The 14,331-nt window shown below is 40.6% G+C and overlaps 1 protein-coding gene across 1 annotated transcript; it reads left to right on the top strand.

Moving 5' to 3' along the window:
• Positions 1-4,355: 4,355 nt before the first annotated feature.
• Positions 4,356-6,238, top strand: LOC108960439 (beta-1,2-xylosyltransferase-like). The gene is made up of 2 exons (XM_039315186.1): positions 4,356-4,872; positions 4,996-6,238. The coding sequence occupies exons 1-2, from the start codon at positions 4,597-4,599 to the stop codon at positions 5,107-5,109; spliced, it is 390 nt and encodes a 129-aa protein (XP_039171120.1). The 5' UTR covers positions 4,356-4,596; the 3' UTR covers positions 5,110-6,238.
• The last annotated feature ends 8,093 nt before the right edge of the window (positions 6,239-14,331 follow it).

Below are 14,331 nucleotides of genomic sequence, written 5' to 3'. Positions count from 1 at the left end.
CTCAGCTTTATCATTTGAACTTCCCACCTGAACAAGCTATGTAGATTATGTCTTGGAGTTTGTTGACTCAATATCTTGTTAATGGTTCTTTCAAGTATGCGCGTTTCCTTAGCGCCGCATAAAACATCACTTCTGCTAAATGATCCAGAAGAAGGATGGAAAAGAAACAGAACAAAACAAAGTGGGATGATGGGTTGAAGAATGTGATTAGTATGGGTTAGAGCTTTGCACACGCAATGCTTATTTCATGCCAAAGAATGATATTTGATTATCCCTTGTAACCTATGCTAGCACAGTGGGACATGAATTTTGTACAGAGCAAGCATTACTAAGTCCAGCAGAACTGATTTTGCCGCAAGATAGATCCCCTGGTTGGAACAAAATACGGTTCTTTCAGCGAAGGGAGCTATCCTAATGAAACTCTTCAGTTGAATTGAGTCTTTTCTCTCATTGTCATCTTTAGTACAGTAGTGTTTTGATACATCATTTTTAACCTCCCATGGTGCTAAAGCAGCTTCGGATATTTGACTGGATTGCTTATGCGTTTTTGCAGTTTGTGAGCGACATGGATGGAAAACTTGATGAACGACCTGCTATTTCGAAGCCCTCAAAAGTTGTTTCGACTGAACTAACTGGAAGTGAGTTCTGCCACAAGTGATGCATGGCATGCATGGCTTCCGACAACTAGAGTAAAGCCACATCTCACATTACCTCCTATAAAGCACTTTCAAGATGGAGGGAAGCACCACTTTGTTTTATTGATTCATTTATTTTTTTCTTCTTTTTTCGGAAGCCTAAGAAAAAAAGGACACGGCATATTGATGGCATGCTACCACCCTGTGATTGAGTAATTATTTCCGTTTTTCCTTATTTTAATACAAATTAATTGAATTTTGAGCCTTTTCTAACCTCCTCCCTTGGCAACGCTTGGTGCAAGTCTGTCTTTATTTATGAATTTGGTTGCAAAAACCTTTAACTTTGTGAAGATATGGAACAAATGAGGCATATCTCTACTTTGTGCTGTAATTAGATTGCATTGGTGAGTTTAATTCATACATTAATTATTCAATTGTTTGATGAATCTGCCTTCTACATGCATTGTGATTTGTAGTATCAGTGCAAGTCCAATGCTCATTGACATACATGGACTTCAAGGGATGTGCAGACAGCGCAGCAATTAAATCAAGAGTCACCCATGTCCCTAAAGCTTGTAAGGTTACATGCTTTAAATAGTTTGAAGGGTGACCAGAGACTGTCGGGTCTCTGTATCAATGTCGAACTATGTTATTATGCTCCAAAGGCAGTCATGGTTCGGAATCCTAAAGCATCTTAGCGTTCGTGCAGGCATATATAATGCCTGCTGGAATAAGAAGTAGTTTTTCTCATTGCTTTCTATCCACAGTGAGGATTCACCTGGTGATGCTTGCAATTCATCGAAGATACAACTTAGGGCGCGTTTGGTAACGCGTTTTATTCAAAACTGTTCCATTGTAAAAGGAAATAGAAAAAAGTGTTTCGTTCAGGAACAATTTTTGAATAAAAAGATGCGTTTGGTAAACTTGTTCCGGGGAATAAAAATGAATAGAAACACGTTTGGTAAATTTATGTTCATTTTTTGTTTCTTTTAATTTTTTAATATTTTTATTTTATTTTTCATTTTTTCCTTTCTTTTTTTTTTTCTTCTTTCGCCGATCGCCGGCCTCAATGCCCGGCCAATGGGGCGGCAGCCTTGCCCAGCCACGGCGAGGCTCGCCGGCCCGGCGAGGCTCGGCCTCGCCGGATCTAAGCGAGCCGAGCTCGCCCCGGCCAAGGCGAGGCTCGGCGTCGCCGACGCGGCGAGGCCGAGCCTCGGCTAGGCGAGGCCGAGCCTCGCCAGGCCGGCGACGCTCCGGCGAGGTCGCCGACCCTCGACGGCGTCGCCGGCCAAAGAGAAAAGAAGAAGAAAAGAGGAAGAAAAGAGAAGAGAGAGAAGAAGAAACAAGAAACAAAAAATCGTTTCTTCAAAATGTTTCTGGAACAAGAAACAATTTTTTTTTGTTTCTCATTTCTATTCTTTTTTTTTGAACGAAAAAAAAAAAAAAGAACAGAAACGCAAACAAATGCAAAAAACACAAAATCTGTTCATAAACACTTTTGAGAAATGAAAACATGCAGGGCCTTACTCACAAGATTGTAGTACTTATTTTGCTGGTCAAATGATAGTTATCACGTTGATGTACTTTTGCAACTAAGCATAATTGCATTGCAAAATATATCTATATGATCTGTTGGAGTATAGACTCATGTTTTGTACCTTTTGGAGGTATGGTGCGAGGATCAGCCAAGGCAGCAGAGCATTTGAAGCAAGACTGCGTGAAAAATGTCTGCCCTCAATTCTATGCTCTTTGAATCGAAGAAACAATTGATGTCAGTCTGATTTATTTGCTTATAAGTTACGTTTAAGACACGCTGTGTATTCCGAGCCATCGTGATGCCGCAAATATATGTCTTCTGAATCTTGTTTCGTGACAATTTGGCACAACTTTCTGAGAAATCAACAAGGAATGTGATTCTTAAAAGGTGAGCTCAGGTTGTAGTTGATCTTCATAAAACTTGATCGCCATGTTTCTTTTCTTGTTTGAGTATACGATAGTGATGGGTTACACAGCTAGGGGGATTATGAAATTGCTTGGATCGACGCTGAAGTTCGAAAGGCAGGAAACGGAATGTTATCTTTGCTTCCTCTGTCAACTTCAGCACCACCACATAAATCAGAACTCGTTGGTGATTTGAAGTAGGCAGATTTCAAACGGTTCCAAACCAGCTAACATGGCTTTTGCTTCTCCAACAGGAATAGCGATGATGGTTTTTTACCCAATGAGCAAGACAGTCTCACAGGACTTGACCCAGTCATATGTCGAACTTTCGGTGTTTGCAGGTAGAATTTGCAGGTACCACTCTGTCCCGAATCCCCTTCATCTCTGATCAAAGCAATCGGGACAGTAGAATTCTCCATGATTGAATTTGGCCGTGTCCGATTCATTTTGAGGGAAAGAATTATAAATACCTTCTACCTTTTGTTTTTCTACCCTGTCATTGATTCGGTGCATTCTAATCTTGCAGGGCGGTAAATTCGGCACTAAGCGGATTGTCCTCGAGCGACCTCTTTGTTAAGATTATTACAAGATTCGTGATTATTTGTAGTCACAATTTTATTTGCTTTGAGATTAGATACATATGTAATTCTACTCTACTTACGAGGTAAAAGGTAAGTGCCGTGTCAATATATTCTAATATGGGCTTATTTCTCATATTACCGAAGAGAAATGCCACCTCCACATGCTACTCTAGATGAGGTATGGACTAGTGACTAATGATAAGTATAGGGGTTAAAACCATGAAAAACTGTAAATTAGTACATATGTGACAAATTTATCATAAACTAATTTTTTTACCAACAAAAACCCCCAAATTGATACACAAGTGACAAATGTACCCCAAATTAATCTTTTAACAACAAAATACTCAAACGGATACATTTGCAACAAATTTACTATCAATTAGTTTCCATTAGATTAATACCACGAAAAATCACAAACCGATACACCTGTGACAAGCCGAGGATAAAAACCTAAACAAGTATATTCGTCAATTGCTATATATCATATAACTCAACAATTTGACAATAAAATTAAACGAAAATTAATGGAAGATAAATTTATCATATGTATATCAATTTTGAGTTTTTGTATTCAAAAATAATAATTTGAAGTAAATTTATCATAAATATACCAATTTGAGATTTTTCATGATATTAACTCTAAGTATAAATCTATAAACGGTGTGTGTATATGTTCTAATCCCATTAAAAGAAGTGGCACTCCACCATGGCTGGGAAACATCAATGGCCATCTCCACTATAGTGGATTCCATTCTTAAGTAGCACCACCACCTTAAGGATTTCACCATCTTTCTCTCTCTATCTCAACATGGACTTGTTTCTTCAAACGACCATTGCAAAGTAGTTTTCCTTGCATACTCGGAATCCTAGTCATGTCTTAAGTCTATTGAATGCTGGGCATAAGATGTTTGTCCCTTCCATATTTTCCAAACTAAGGACCCGAAACAAATGATCCAATCTTATCGGCTTCACATTATGTATGGTTGCCACGACATTGGCATTAAAAGATTATTCGAAATAATATTTTGAGTTAATATCACGAAAAATCCTAAATTAATATATATATATAACAAATTTAACTCAAATTAATTTTTTGACCACCATAAGTTCCAAATTGGTACACATATCACAAAATTTATTTTGTATTAAATTATGTTAAATTTTACCGTCAATTTGCATTATCATCTGTAATCACTACACCGCGACGGCAACTTCGATTCACCTGAAAAGATGGCCGATCCTCCTCCCCTCCGACCTCCCTGCTCCCCAAACCCTAGCGTCCGGCCCCCACTCCTGCGAGGCCTCCTTCGGCAACGGCTTCACTCGCCACCTCGACCTCCTCTCCGCCGTCGACGGCAGAGGAGGAGGCCGCGGGGGAGCATGGTTCCGGTGCTTCACGCTTGAGAGCTCCATCTGCGAGGGGAGGGCTGCCGAAGATGTCGCGGGAGAGGATCGGGATGGCGGTGGGAGGGGACAGGTTGGACGGCGTGATGGGGAGGAGCGAAGAGGAGGAGGAGATGCTGGTGTTGGAGGACGGCGCGTTCCAGATCGCCGAGGGCGGGGGTGGCCGCAAGTTGGGGTTTAGGAGAGGGCAGAGTCTCGCGAGCGATGATTTCTTGGAAAATTATGTGGACCAGGGTAAGCGGCATCCGGTTCGTAATTTGATGGGGTCGATTCGTGTTGTCAAACCAGGAGAGTCGCGGCGCGATCAGGTTATGCTTTCGATCGATCTGTTTGTCCTCGTCTCTGTTCTAGTTGTGTCATTTAGAATCCAATTTATCGAAATCTGGAATTTACTGATGGTCAATGGAATTCGACATTGCGCTTTTATACAGTTATATGGCAGAGAAGGATGTGATGATGATCAATGGCTATGGAGCTCCGAAGTTATGTCATATTTGTTAGGGGAGTGCAATGCAATTGCTTTGCATTTTTTGATATGGAATTAATTGAGTGCTATTAGAGTTAGGGGATCAGTGATAATGAAAAGCTGAATATGCTAACAAGTGATTAATTATCTCCTAGATTCTGGGAAAGATGGGAACCACACAGATTGGAAAGATCTAGATTCCAGGTAAATTCAGTTGGACTGGCAATCTTCTGCGGTAGGTCTTTCCATTCATCATTGATTATGTCTGCGTAGAACCAATGGTTATTGCAACACTTGAAAATCTGGCTAAACTGAAATTGCAATTGGCTGATTATGTATTTCCTAGATTCTGGGAAGGATGAGAACAAAAGTTTTGAGGATCTAGAGTCTAGACTGATCTGGTTGGACAGGTGGTTTTATTTCCTGCTAGCTGATTATCTATCATTTTACGTGGAATATTTCTACTCTTCTCTCTGTTTTCTCTGCTCTTCATTCCATTTTATCTCTCTCTAACGTTATCTCTCATGAAGCCGCAGTGGATCGAGAAGCCAATAATTCTTATCACCCGCTTTGAATATGCGAACTTTTCACACAGTTACTGATTGGTACAATGCGTGCATTTCCTCCACGGTCACTGCTTTACCGTATCGACCTCATGTTGTCTTTGTAGACGGCCATTGCATAGTATGAGAAGGATGCTTTGATCTACGAATTCATGCTCTGGTGCTTGTGAATTCTGCCTGTGTGGAATATTCTTGGGGGAGTATGAAATCATTTGTTATCTTCCTGTTTATAGCATAATGGGTGCATACTACACTGTTTTTAGCTCGTAGCACAGATTTTAGATAAAGTGGATCTATATGTGGTGGCATCATGCTGTAACAACATGGAGTATCCTGAAGTACAGAAAATCAGCTTTGGTACAAATGGAAAGAACCTTTGCTCTCTTTGTTTAGGGATTGTAGTGGGATGAGAGTAAAGAATTTTGGACGCATGTTTCTTTCAACAGTTAGTTTTTGATAGAGGATATAGATTGATCAAAGTTACCAGAATTATCTTCAGTCAAAACTCTGTAATAACCTTTTGAGTTTAGAGAGAATAATTAGTTAGCAAGGAAACTCAGTCTTTCTTACCATCATTATTCTTTCACGGTGTAACATTTGTATCCCAATTTGAGGAGTATGCTTGATATGCATTTTGTGCAGGTTTGTTGACACCTAATTTTGGAAAAATAAAATTGCATTTTGAACAAATAAAAGGAAGAAAAAATAAATATGGGGAAGATTGATTTGATTGATTATGTATGGAAGTTTGAAATTCTGATGAGTATTCAGATTTTGATAAATGTAGAAACAATTGAAAAATCAAGTGAATAAGATGCAAGAATTTTGCAAAATAAAAAAAATCTTAGAGGATCGGCGATGACGAAATCGCGTTCCGATTGCGAGCTTTAATTTAATGCGATAGAAGATGGAAAGTTGAAAGTTGCTATAAAAATGGCCATATGAAAATCACTATAAAAGGAGCCATAATTTTCGTGAGCCGGGGAGAGAGCGATTTTTGAAAATTGGAGAGCAAAAGGGTGAGAGACCTTCCTTCGGTTTTGGGGAGAAAAGAAAAGAAAAAGTCAAAAAAGAAAGAGCAAAAAGGGTCTGACAAGAAGGAGAAGAGACAAAAGAGAAGCGTAAAAGGAGAAGAGACAAAAGAGAAGCGTAAAGGCAGAAGAAAAGGGCAAAAAAGGGGGTGATTTGACCCCTACTGTTCATCGTCTCCCCAAGCTTGCTGCCCACGTTGCTGCTCCATCTGCTACGCCCGTTGCTGCTCCATCCGCGACTATCCAGAGCTGCTCCATCTCACCGTGCGATTACCGCCGTTCACCGCCACCGCCACGCCGGCGCCGCATCTCCGGTGAGGACCTTACGCCGAGCCGCTCCCTGCTGTCGCGACCAGTCTCGACGCCGGAGCCGATCGCCGATCCCTCGCGTGCCTCCACCTCGGTCAGAGCCCCTACCCCGACGAACCGAAGCCCCGACGCTCCACCCTCCGCGAGTAGGCCCGAGCCGTGCCACAGCCGAGCCGCCTTACCCACTGCAGCACCACCAGCAGCACCGAACGCCAGGCGCCCCGACGACCGCGCTCCTGCCCAGCCGACGCCGGAGCTCCGAAGCCTGCCGCTCCCAACCTCGCCGCGCCGCCGCGTCGCTCGCCTCAGCCAAGCACCCGGTGCCTTCGCCGCCCGTCTCCACTCACCGGACGCCGCGCCTGCACACCCGACGCTGCATCTCGAAGCCTGAGGCCTGCTCCGCTCCATTACTGTTCCGCAGCAATCGAGCTCTCACTGTTCACCATTGCCGCCGCGACCCACAAGCCCGACGCCGCCGCACCTGCTGCTGAGTCCTCCGTCCGAGCGCCACCCTACGGCTGCCAAGCCCATTTTGAGAAAAAATAAAATAAAAGAGAAAACACATTAGGTAGTTTTCTTTAGTTTGTTTTATTTATTTTATTTTATTTTATCTTATTCCTTTTAGTATAATTAGCCTTTAGTATATGATTGGAAATTCCAACATATTACCCGATTCCGCAACCGCGCCAGAGTTTTTATTTCATCTATAAGGCCTTAGATGAAATAATTAGTGTTTTAATAAAATTGATATTTTTTGATCTTTAAGGCTTAAGATCAATTTATCGATTTTATCGCGAAATATTACCCATTGATCTGAACGATAGGTAATATTTTTGATGATCTGTTTTGTCTTGATTGCTTTATTTATCTTGAAATGTGTTTGAGTTATAATATTGCATGATTTAGGATTCATATATTTAGAATAGGAATTTTATTTCGAATTTTAAAATAAAAAAATTAAAAAAATCAAATCAATCAATTTAGGTTGCTAGATTTTTAATTTGGATTACATGTTTAATTATTATTAATTTCGAAACTAAACAAAAAGAATCATCATATATATGTCATGTAGTGTTAAAGCATATTTTGCACGTCATTGCATATTATGACTAAATTGCATTTAGTTCAATTCTGGATAATATTTTTCCTAATTTGTTATAAGTTTAGGTATTTTCTAGATATATTGCATTTTAGGATTATTTTGGTTAAGATAATGTTTTAGTTTAAATTAGGATTTGGCCCAACCTAATTCCTAATATAAATTAAATAGGATCTTAATCTAATTAGGTAATTTTCACATTTCACCTGAAAAATACAAAAAAAATGTCATAGGTTAAATTAGTTTTATTATTTATGATAAAATGCATTCTCCTAGAAAAAAATGTCATATGCATGTCATTAGGGCTAGATTCACCGGGATGCATGTCATTTAGTATTTTTGCTAGGCCTATTTAATTAGAAATTGCATGTCATTAGAATTAGGTCATTTAGTTAATATTGTATTGCATATTGCATGATTTTTATTAATTAAGTGAAAACAAAAAGAAATTGTTTGTTAATTAGAAACCATATTCGGGGTTGTTGATGTGGTTTTTAACCTAACCTGCGATGCTTTCGTTGCTTTGAGGTAAGTTTTTGCAATTTATTTATTGTTTATCTGGGTGTTAAATTGGTGGATTGCGCACCCGCATGATCACCTCATATGTTAGGAAAATAGATTTAAAATCAATTTAAGCTGCCTGCAAAAGCATTTTTTGAAAATAAAAGAATGGTACCGAAAGGGCATTAGAGAAATCTAGTGTAACCAAGTCCCCGTACCCATAGTCTCTGGTTCGTAGGAGTAAAGTGAAACTCCCGTTACTTTACTTGGGTTTCTAATCGACCTACTAAAAAAATAGATTAGTGGCGACTCCTGATTAAAAAATCAATTGCATGTTAAGAATTCAAACCTAAGTCGCGAATTGGTATGGGCTTGGGAGAGCCCGAATTAAGTCTAGGCTTAATAATCCATTAACCAAATTTTAGGTGGTTCACACCTCGAAAAATTTAGGTCGCGACAGCTTGGCGACTCCGCTGGGGACTTGTGTTAAAACACTTAGTGGACTTAGACCAATTTTCTTCTTTTTGAAAAATGATTTTTGTTTGGCAGCGGGGATCCCAGGTACGTCCCTAACATTTAAGGTGTTAAATGTTTTTTGCAGATAGGGAGATATAAGGGGAGTAGTCTTTGCTAACCCTTGTCTTGCAGGTTGGAGTTAGGGATGAATGTTTTAAATTCAAGCTATTGAAGTGTTGTTTGATTTAAACTATTGTGCATGCCTTGCATCTTGCACTACACTATTGCACACACAACCTGTTGCTGGACCTGGGCCGCACTAGGATACATAGGATGGTATTGAGTTGGATACGACTTCGACCGCGAGGCCGCGTAGTAGAGGTTGCCCAACTCAATCCCGAAGTTTTCTTGGTGTCAAGAATGTTTACCTTTGCCCGCGAGGCTGCGTCGCATTAGGTATCATTCTTGACGAGCCGGAGTTAGGAGGACTTCGCTTAGTATGCGAGGCTGCAACTAAGTCATCCCACCCTTTTAACTCCACTTTGCTAAGCCGTCTAGATAGAAATCGAGCATCACATTTCATGTGCATGTCTATGAGATTGCCGTTGATTTTCTTTGGTGAAGTAAGTCTTCTATCCCCGTACCATGTAATTTATTTTGTCGTACTTTTGGGTCGGTCCATGACAATCTAGGACAATCATTGATTTAATCCATTTGTCAATTAGAAATGAAATGAGGAAATTGCCATGCAATGAATCATTTTTTTTTTTTAAAAAAGAGAGAAGAAAGTTTTGGAAAATTTGCTTTCAATTCATGTCTAGGAAATTTGATCTTGCTAGGGTGACTATTTTTCTAAATCTCTTTTAGGAAATTCCCTTATTATACAAACTTTTCATGAATAAATGAAAAAAAAAATGAAAAAAATCATATCATTGTCATGGATTGGCTATCTCTTTACACTTCGTGCTTATTCTTTTCATTTCTTCGAATTAGGTGATAACGGATCCTCCACGCTCACCCATCATCACACGATTAAGAGCAAGAATAGCCGACCAAAGCGAGATGCGTGATCGCATGTCCTCCGTGGAAGATCAACTCAAACAGTTAGCCGCTTCCATGCAGCTTATAACAGCTCAACTTCAATCCCTCCAAGTGAACCCGATTCCTCCACCCGATCTCCCTAAGATAGTAGTCCCGAGGCAGGCAAATAGAGCCCAAATGGGTGATGACGAAATGCCCGGACTGGAAGATGACATGGTCCTTGTTGGAAAGGCCAAGCTAGACAGTGTTCCAAAGACAGATCAGAATGAGCGCGTTGCAAAGCTGGAAGAGAAAGTGAGACAGCTGCATGAGTCACAAAGCTCACTCCCATTCGACCTCTCGGTCTATGACAAGGTTAAAATGCCGAGCAAGTTCAAGATGCCGGAGTTCGAGAAGTATGACGGGACATCTTGTCCAAAGTCTCATTTGCAGATGTATCACGTGCGCATGGCCCAGCACGTCAAAAATGAGCCGCTCATGATCCAATCATTTCATGCGAGTTTGATTGGGCCCGCACTAAACCGGTACGTGATGAAGAACGTAAACCTCCTTGAAACCTGGAACGAAGTGGCGGATGCGTTCCTTAAACAGTACAAGTTCAACATGGACATCACGCCTTCCCCAGAAGACTTGGAGCGGATGGAAAAGAAAAGAAGTGAGTCATTTAAAGAATATGCTGTGAGATGGAGAAACCTGGCGGCTCAAATTACTCCTGAGCCTACCAACAAGGAGTTGATGAAGTTGTTCGTGAAGACCCTTCCATCTGAGTTCCGTAATCGAATGGCTAGTACGTATGTCGAGAACTTCAATCAGCTTATTCCTGTAGGAGAACAGATCGAGATGGGGATAAGAGAAGGATGGTTTTCTGAGTCATCTACTAAAAGATTTTTTGCCAAGAAAGATAAGGAAGCTGTTGAGGATGTGAATGTGACCTATAGCCCAGAAGGTGCTAATCGCACCCCGGCTATCCAAATGAATCAAAGGCAACAACAAATTGCTGGTCGTCAATCATTTGCCCAAGCATATAATACAAGGCAATTCTCTTCTCTCCCTGGATCTCCATCTCAAGTGTTAGCGATTCTCCGAAAGAAAGGTTTGCTTTCTAGTGAATCGAAGCGTCCTAACCGCGAAAGCAATCGAGGTTACGACCCAATGAAGAAGTGTGACTACCATAGCGGTGAACTGGGGCATTCAACTGATGAATGTTTCACCCTCAAGCACAAGATCCAAAACCTCTTGGACACGAAGGCTTTTTTGTTTCAAACTGCTCAGCCGAATGTCCAAAAAAATCCGTTACCGGAGCATGAGGGTACGGTGAATGCTATCTTGGAACATGACGCCGGTCGAATCAAGAGCTTGAAGGTGCATGTGATGGACACCCTGGGGCAGCCTGAATGATGGATGGGGTCGCATGGATGAGCCAGGAGATGGAGAACCCAAATGATGTGCTGGAAGGGGTTACGAACTTGTTCGACGACCTCATCATAGGAGCTGTTGATGAAGGACCCCCTAAAGAGATGGGCCTTGGCCCATAAGAGTAACTTTTTTTTTTTTTTTTTTACTGCTTTTGCATATTCCCCTGCGTGGGAATTTCTATTATTTTCTAAGAGATGTTTTCAGTGATTAAGTGTGGCATTTTTCCATTCAATAAATGTAATTGATTGATGAATTTCAATGAAATTACAAATTTTAATTTGAGGGCATGATGAGGTATACCAAACCAGCCCGGTGATGATATCCAACTGATAAAAGAAAAGAAAAATCCAAGGAGAAATTCTGAGGCCTGGGCTTCATCATGCTTTCTCATGTCAAAATGTTTCAAAAAATGCTTTTCCAAATGCTTTTCAAAAACAGAAATTTTCAAAAAAAATTCAAAAAAAAAAAACTTGATTTACTCTGTTTGTCTTTTTGACCCATCTACTTTTTGTTTCAGAGACGGTTTTATAGCATGTAAAGGTGTGAAAATGGTCCAATCCAATTCTGGATCCTGGGGACAAGTTCGCTCCGAATTACAATGGCCCGTTTGTGGTAAAGAAGATACTTCCTTAATGTGCCTTGATCTTGGCATAAATGCATGGTCATGAGTTTCCCACTCCAATTAATTCTGATGTTGCTAAAAAGTATTATCCGTGATAGAATTTGCCATGTCATGTTTTGAATTGCAAGCGTTTCAATGATGAATAAATTGCTTCAATGAGTTCAATTGTTCAAATTTATTGCAAATCTTACATTTTTTCTCCCTTGATGAATTGTGTGAGATAAATTGAATGTGTCAAATGGGATACTTTGAAATGATGAAAGGCAAGCCTTGTTCCATACAGTGTTTCGTACACTAACCCTCAGTAAGTTGTGTGAAAAATTCCATGCCCGCAAGGAAGAGGGCTATCTCGCAAAGGGTACGTCAACCAAGGTGATGAGAGGCATTCTTTTCTCTATTCCAAACACTACAGGTGATCCATTGCTTAACCATTTTGAGCCCATACACTTATGAATATTCTTTTCAAATTACCCTGTCAAGAATCACCCCACATTGGGGCAAATGGGAGATGAAATGGCATCATGAGGTGAGAAAAATGAATTGAAATTTTCTTGCTCTCACTTGCATCAATCTTTAAATCGTGCTATTGCATTGAATTCATGGGTTAACTTAAGTGCCTTAGGATGACGAAGAGCATTTTTTTCTCTATCCTACATACTTATACCCTTTGCATAACCCACTTGAACCTGCAATTTTCATTTCTTTAAACCCAATTGGTGATCATCCCCCACCTTTGGGGCAAGGAAAGAAAAATCAAACCACTCAAATAGCATGATTTACAATGCTAATAAAAATGGAGACTTTGTCCAAAAAAAGTGCAAAAATGGGGCATGAAAAGCAAGTGTGCTCGGTAAAAGCAAGGCCAATGCCCAAAGAAAAAAATCAAACACTTGATGAAGTGAGTCGTATCCCCAACAAGGTGGTACAAAAAAAAAAATAATCAAATGTTAAGATGTTGCAATTGGTGGAGTTGTGATGTGAAGAAAATCTTCGACGATGGGGAGGAAAATTGTTGGAAATTTCCAGATGATCACCAACTTTGACCCCATAAACACTTTTTGAGCCAAATGATCCTTTCGTTTCTCAACCTATGAGCAAAGCCTACGTTACGTCCCTTGCAAAAGTCTCTTCAAATTAGGGCACTTGAATTAACCTAGGGGTTCACATGTTTTAAGCATCACTCGAAGAAGTGCGAGCAAGATTATTTCTTTCTCATTTTGCAGGGTTCTTGACTTGTAAACCCAGAGATGATTACAGAATATCACTCATTCTTTCAAAAGCCTTGACTCAAAGAGTCCCTTTTGTTAAGCCGTTGACCAAGCCCACATTACGGTCCTTGTTAAAGACCTCTCAGATTGGTAAAATCGTACCACTTGTGAGATTGCTCAGACCCTAGTTTGGGCATGACGATGGTGAGATAGAGTGATTGACAAAATCCTGCATCAAAAGTCAGGATTGAATCGCCATTTTAATGAGGATGAGAGAAAAAGTCCTTTCAGACCAAATGATCCCTCATTTGACACATCCATGACACTCATGTGTTGATTGGAATTTTCTTTTGAGATACTTCCCAATGGAAATTAGGTGATGCAAGATTAATGGAAATCATCATAAACCTCCATTATATTGATGCATGTTTATGATTACAAATGTATGTTGCCTCTCCTATGACCATGCTTTGCAGGAGACGTATCTTTGAAGATCGGAGATGTTACCAGGTAAGTACATCTCTATCCATATCTTGAATATTTGTCATTGCACAGGTATTCCCTTTTAAGCATACCGACACTCAATTGAGTTGTCCCATTAAAGATTTTTCCTCCAGATTCAATCTGATTAAGGCGACCGAAGAATGGTTCGGGTCCTGGTCGGATGATTTCTGTCGCAAGGCTGGGCGACCGAAGAATGGTTCGAGTCCTAGCCAAGCAAAACCTCGTCTAGGCGACCGTAGAATGGTACGGGTCCTAGACACCATTAAAGATTTTTCCTCCGATTCAATTTGATTAAGGCGACCGAAGAATGGTTCGGGTCTGGTCGGATGATTTACGCCGCCACCGAAGAATGGTTCGAGTCCTAGCCAAGCAAAACCTTAGTCTAGGCGACCGTAGAATGGTACGGGTCCTAGACACCATTAAAGATTTTTCCTCATTCAATCGATTAAGGCGACCGAAGAATGGTTCGGGTCCTGGTCGGATGATTTCGTCGCAAGGCCGGGCGACCGAAGAATGGTTCGAGTCCTAGCCAAGCAAAACCTCGCCTAGGC

The sequence above is a fragment of the Eucalyptus grandis genome, chromosome 6 (genome assembly GCF_016545825.1).
Source record: "Eucalyptus grandis isolate ANBG69807.140 chromosome 6, ASM1654582v1, whole genome shotgun sequence".
Taxonomy (NCBI): domain Eukaryota; kingdom Viridiplantae; phylum Streptophyta; class Magnoliopsida; order Myrtales; family Myrtaceae; genus Eucalyptus; species Eucalyptus grandis.
This window is presented reverse-complemented; position numbering and strand designations above follow the sequence as displayed.